At 43.4% G+C, this 5477-nt stretch overlaps 1 protein-coding gene across 1 annotated transcript; it reads left to right on the forward strand.

Moving 5' to 3' along the window:
- Positions 1–362: 362 nt before the first annotated feature.
- LOC129515775 (olfactory receptor 2A1/2A42-like) lies at positions 363–1304 on the forward strand. Its single transcript, XM_055334789.1, has one exon. It carries the CDS (start codon positions 363–365, stop codon positions 1302–1304), a length of 942 nt encoding a protein of 313 aa, XP_055190764.1.
- The last annotated feature ends 4173 nt before the right edge of the window (positions 1305–5477 follow it).

Genomic DNA, 5477 nt, shown 5'->3' on the forward strand with positions numbered 1-5477 from the left:
GCTACTCTAATTCTCATATCTGGAGTCCTTCCATTACTGATTACCTCTACACTCCAGCAATTCTCTTAATCCTGGCATGTGCAGCTCCGAGATAATCCGTATTTCATGGTTGCTTTATTTCCTCTTTGGCTTGACATTCTTCCTCCCCATTACAGTGTCATTGGCTCTAGGTAATCTGTCCTTGGTGACACAGTCCCCTTCTGTAAAACTGGTTGTCAGATTAAGTGATTAACTTAATGTGTAACTGGAATGTTAATTTTAAAAGTTTGTCTTCTAAAACTGACAAAATGTATAATATAGCATCTAGCTGGTTTTTTGACAATTCTGTCCCAAGCATTCCATTTTATCTTTTTCACAGTGAAATGGGAGAAAATCAGACTGTGGTCACAGAGTTCATTCTACTAGGATTTTGTCTTGGCCCAAGAATTCAGATGGTTCTCTTTGGGCTCTTCACCCTGTTCTACACTCTCACCCTGCTGGGAAATGGGCTCATCCTGGGGCTCATCTCACTGGACCCCAGACTGCACACCCCCATGTACTTCTTCCTCTCCCACTTGGCCATCGTCGACATAGCCTATGCCTGCAACACGGTGCCCCAGATGCTGGTGAACCTCCTGAGGCCAGACAAGCCCATCTCCTTTGCTGGCTGCCTGACGCAGACCTTTCTTTTCTTGAGTTTTGCTCATACTGAGTGTCTTCTCCTGGTGGTGATGTCCTATGACCGGTATGTGGCCATCTGCCACCCCCTCCGCTATTCTGTGATCATGAGCTGGAGAGTCTGCATCACCCTGGTGGTGGCTTCTTGGGCATGTGGCTCCCTGCTGGCTCTGCTCCATGTGAGCCTCATCCTGAGGCTGCCCTTCTGTGGGCCTCATGAAATCAACCACTTCTTCTGTGAAATCCTGTCTATCCTCAAGCTGGCCTGTGCTGACACTAGGCTCAACCAAGTGGTCATCTTTGCTGCTTCTGTGTTTATCTTAGTGGTGCCCCTCTGCTTGGTGCTGGTGTCCTACTCGCGAATCCTGTTAGCCATCCTGAGGATCCAGTCTGGGGAGGGCCGCAGAAAGGCCTTCTCCACCTGCTCCTCCCACCTCTGTGTGGTGGGGCTCTTCTTTGGCAGTGCCATTGTCATGTACATGGCTCCCAAATCCCGCCACCCCGAAGAGCAGCAGAAGATCCTTTTCTTATTTTACAGTTTTTTCAACCCTATGCTGAACCCACTGATCTACAGCCTGAGAAATACAGAGGTCAAGGGTGCCCTGAAGAGAGTGCTATACAAGGAAAGTCATTCCCAATTGGAGTGACATTGGAATCCCTGGGGCCTTGGGTACTGTGTACCTCCTAAGCTTCTCTTTTTATATCTGAGACTGAATAATCCAAGAGAGTGTAATGTACTCTCTTTTTCTGTTCAGAAAATATTTGGGTTTTATTGTATTCATTATATTTAATTCTATTAAATTTATTCTTTCATTGAACTGGATAGTCAGTTAAGAACAACTACAGGAATAAATTGATTTCATCCACTGCTGTGGATCCCAAAAGGGTAAAATAGACCCTCTTCCTCTGACTCTATCAGATGTACTCAATAACACCAGAAAGTGGACTTTACCATATGTAGCCGTGTCAGTGATCATTTTTTAAAATTTTGCAGCCACGGAGACTTAGGACTCTTTGATACTTTTTTCCCTTTTAACCCTACATTAGGATGTTTCACCTTAACTGTACTTCCTCTAATAGTGAATGTACCTCAATGCCTACTCAGGCTTAGGGGGAAACACTGATTTTGTTGATTAAACCTTGCAATCTGTCTTGGAATTACTGTGCTCAGAAAGGAAGTCTACATACATTCAGCTGGCATCCCAGGGAAATACCCAATGAAATCCACTTTCCAGCCTGCCCTGGGCTTTCGATGGCCACTTGTTTATAAATTCTTCTCACCTGCTTAAGAAGAGTATCTGTGATTCTTTCTGAGTAAACACACACTCTTCATTAGAAGGAGTTAGCAAGTGCTACAACCCAACTCTCAATGATCAGGTAGTGATGAAATGTCCTGAGCAGAGTCAACTGGGGGGAGAAAAAAGATTGTAACAGTAATAATAGTAGTTAACATTATTATTATGTACTTCGCACCATCCACTGCATGTAGATAGCTAATTTACAGAGATTACCTTATTTTTATCATAAAAACCCATTTCTCATGACTCTCCCATTTTATGGATGCAAATGGCAAATGCTAGACCCATGCCCCAATGATGACTCCCAAACCTTCTCTATTGAAGTACTACAGTGTAGTACTTCATTATTGGTATTATCAAATTAAGAATAAGGCTAACCTACCCCACCCTAGGATATGTTAAGCAAATGTGGGTTTCTTTTCAGTCTAAAACCAGCAACAATGAGGCTGCAAGAGCCAGAGATTATTTATGGAAGGCTTCTTGTCTGGGTTGGTGAGTCCTATGGTCATAGTCACTAAGAATATTAGGACTTCCAGAGCACAGAGCAGAGAGTAGGGATGCCGGCTGTTCTCATTGAGGTGTTGGTTTACAACTCAGCATGGTGGCAAGACAGAGAAACAAGGCATCTCTAGTTTCACACACAGCACTCACATGTTCATGTACAAACTCGCACATTGGTGCACACACACCTATGGAGTCCTTGCTGTGGTGACGCACTCTGTTCTAAGTAGCTTGTAAGTATTATCTTTTTTAATCCTCATAACAACCGTATGAGATAGGGACTATTAACTACTCTTTGGGTGAGAAAACAGACACAAAGAGATCAGGTAACTTAACCAAAGACTCACAGCTCATAAGTATCTAGTCCACGATCATACTTAGGTGATCTGACTGTCAAACCCATAGGCATAACCACTAAATAAAAGTCAGAGAGATTGTGAAGTTCCAGAAGCAGGAAATGGAGAGGGAGGAAGAGAGTAGGAAACTTTCAACCTCCAGCCAGAGAGAGGCACTGGGAGGGAAGGTACTTATGTTTGGGATGAACTCAGCTTGAGCCCCCTTCCCGGGTGGAGGACAGGTGGAGGAGGTGGGGGGTGTTGCAGTCAGAAGATCCCCCACACTGCAATCATCTTTGGATGCAAGGAGACGGCCACAGCCCAGAGCACTGAAAACCAGGCAGCACCTGGAAGTGATGGGACAAGTGATGGGAGCCTGTTCTGTGCAAGAAGTGATTTGCCAGGCAGGACATCTGAGTCCAATAGGTGGTGGCAATGTGGCCCAGGTTGGCGCGATCTGCTGGTCCATCTCCAAAGCCCTGCTTACCTGTTGTCAGAAATACCAGGATGAGGTTTCCAAGAAGGCGATCCTTATCCAGTATGACCCGACCCTGCTGGAAGTAGATCCCCAGCACTAAATCCAAAAAGTTTGGCAGTCTTGGTGCCCATGCTCGAGACCAGAAATCCTGCCTATAAACCCATCATGAGGATCAGAGTTAGTTACCTTTATAATAAGTCTCAAAGGACTGAAAGGTTAAAACACGACAACTTGACTTTATACTGGAATGGAAATAAGGCTGAGGCAGTAAAAGGGGTTGTGACTCCAGGGGCCAGGGAAAAGGGGCCTCTTCATAGTCTGGACCATAAAACAAAACAGTGGAAGAAAGAGGTCAACAATGCAGTTTTAAATTAATGATTCACCAAACTAAAACCTTTCAAAAGTGTTCTTGTAATTTATCTGTAATTTAAACTGGATATATTTTGTGATTCAGATATTGCCTAACACAGTCTAATCCATTGTCTTATGACAGGTGTTGGGCCCTGCATGGCCGCATTTGGTGGGATGCATGCAGTGCAACAGCAGGACAAATGGTGAAGAGCTGTAACACCAAGGATGTGTCTCCAAGGAAAAAGCTCTCCTGGTACAAGGTGGAGCAGCAGACAAGTGTGGGGCCCAGAAACCACCCCCAGGGAGCTACCTGCATGGCCTTCTGACTCTGTACAGTGCTCTCCTAAGGTTGGCCTGAGCATTCCAGAAGGCTAAGATGCTGCCTGGAATCTTAAACATGCAAGATTTGTGGCTAGAGACCTGGGTTCTAGTCCCAGCTCTACCATTTGCTAGCTGTGCTCTTTCCAGGGAAATCCTTTAAGACTGACTCTCTCTCCCTCACCCATCAGTTATGCAGAATGAGAGCTACCTAGGCGGCCCCACAGGACTGCCGGAGGCCTCAACCAAGAAGGGTACAAATGGAAACATTCTGAAGACTCAAAGTGCTATGCAAACATAAGACTATGCTATTACTATAGTTAATATTAGGTCAGACTGACTTAGCCTATCCACTAAGAAAACATGGAACACTTTCCCTAAATCTAAAGGAATTTAGATTTCAGTTGGGGTCTTCCTTTGCAGACTTTATTTCCAACATGTACCATCTTTAACCTGGGATTTATGGTACAATTATTTATCATCTCTGTACAGGAAGGACAAAAATCTGTTCATCTCTTCATCCCCAATATCTTAACACACTCACTAAACATTTGTGAAGTAAATAAAGGACCCTTTATCCACTAGTCTCATTTCTGAATTTTCAATGTTGAACTATCTTCTGATTTCTAACCTTTTCTACATCCTACGAATGGCAGATTATCGTATAGTAGAAATATCATTGTAGCTGATAATTATTGAGCACTTACTGTATGGTAGACAGTACGTAGAATGCTTTACAGCAAATCTGTGGAGTGGACACTGTTACTGTCATTATACAATGATGAGGAGATAAACTTTAGAGAAGTTAATTTACCCAAGGTCACAGAATTATTCACTCGTGGAAAGATAATTCAAGACTAGGCAATATGGCTTTAAATTAACTCTGAATTGCTCTTTTGCAGAGGATCTACTGCTGTTCATAACCTGAATGGCTGGCATTAGGACTATTCATAGTATGTACTTGGTAAACTTCAACTGAATGAACAAATAAATATTCATTATATTTACATTTCCACCCATAATTTATGGACCCAGGGCTAAGTGACCTTTCATTCCTTTGGGTTAGGGCATCTTATTGTCCATTAGATTTATCCAATTCTTGCTTTTAGTATGTTCTTATGTGATGGATATTAATAACTAAGAATATGTTATTGCTCTAAGTTCACAGAGAACAATGGGAAAAAACTAGGGCAGAAATATACAATAAACTATATATGATTTAAAACCCTAAATATTTAAAAAATCCTGAGGATGTTTATTCATTTCTACCATAGGAAGCAGTGGTCACTGACTTCTCAAAGAAGGGTGAGAATTGCTGAGCCTCTGATTCTGGAAGGCCGGACGATGCTGGTGCCAGATGGGAAGCCATGTTAGGGTGTTGCCCTTGAAAACTGGCAAGAGGGTGTAGACAATTACGGGCAGTAACTACTGGAAATGATAGGGGTGGGAATCTGTGTGTGGTAGCTCGTTCACTTGCCACCTGAAATTAGCACCTGCAGCATCGCTGGCATGTGGACCAGCGATTGCCAACCACCAACC

This window comes from Nyctereutes procyonoides, unplaced genomic scaffold (genome assembly GCF_905146905.1).
Source record: "Nyctereutes procyonoides isolate TBG_1078 unplaced genomic scaffold, NYPRO_anot_genome, whole genome shotgun sequence".
NCBI classification, from domain to species: Eukaryota; Metazoa; Chordata; class Mammalia; order Carnivora; family Canidae; genus Nyctereutes; species Nyctereutes procyonoides.

What these genes read in the sequence shown, in the direction of transcription:
- LOC129515775 (XM_055334789.1), top strand. Translation starts at nt 363, where the DNA reads ATGGGAGAAAATCAGACTGTGGTCACAGAGTTCATTCTACTAGGATTT.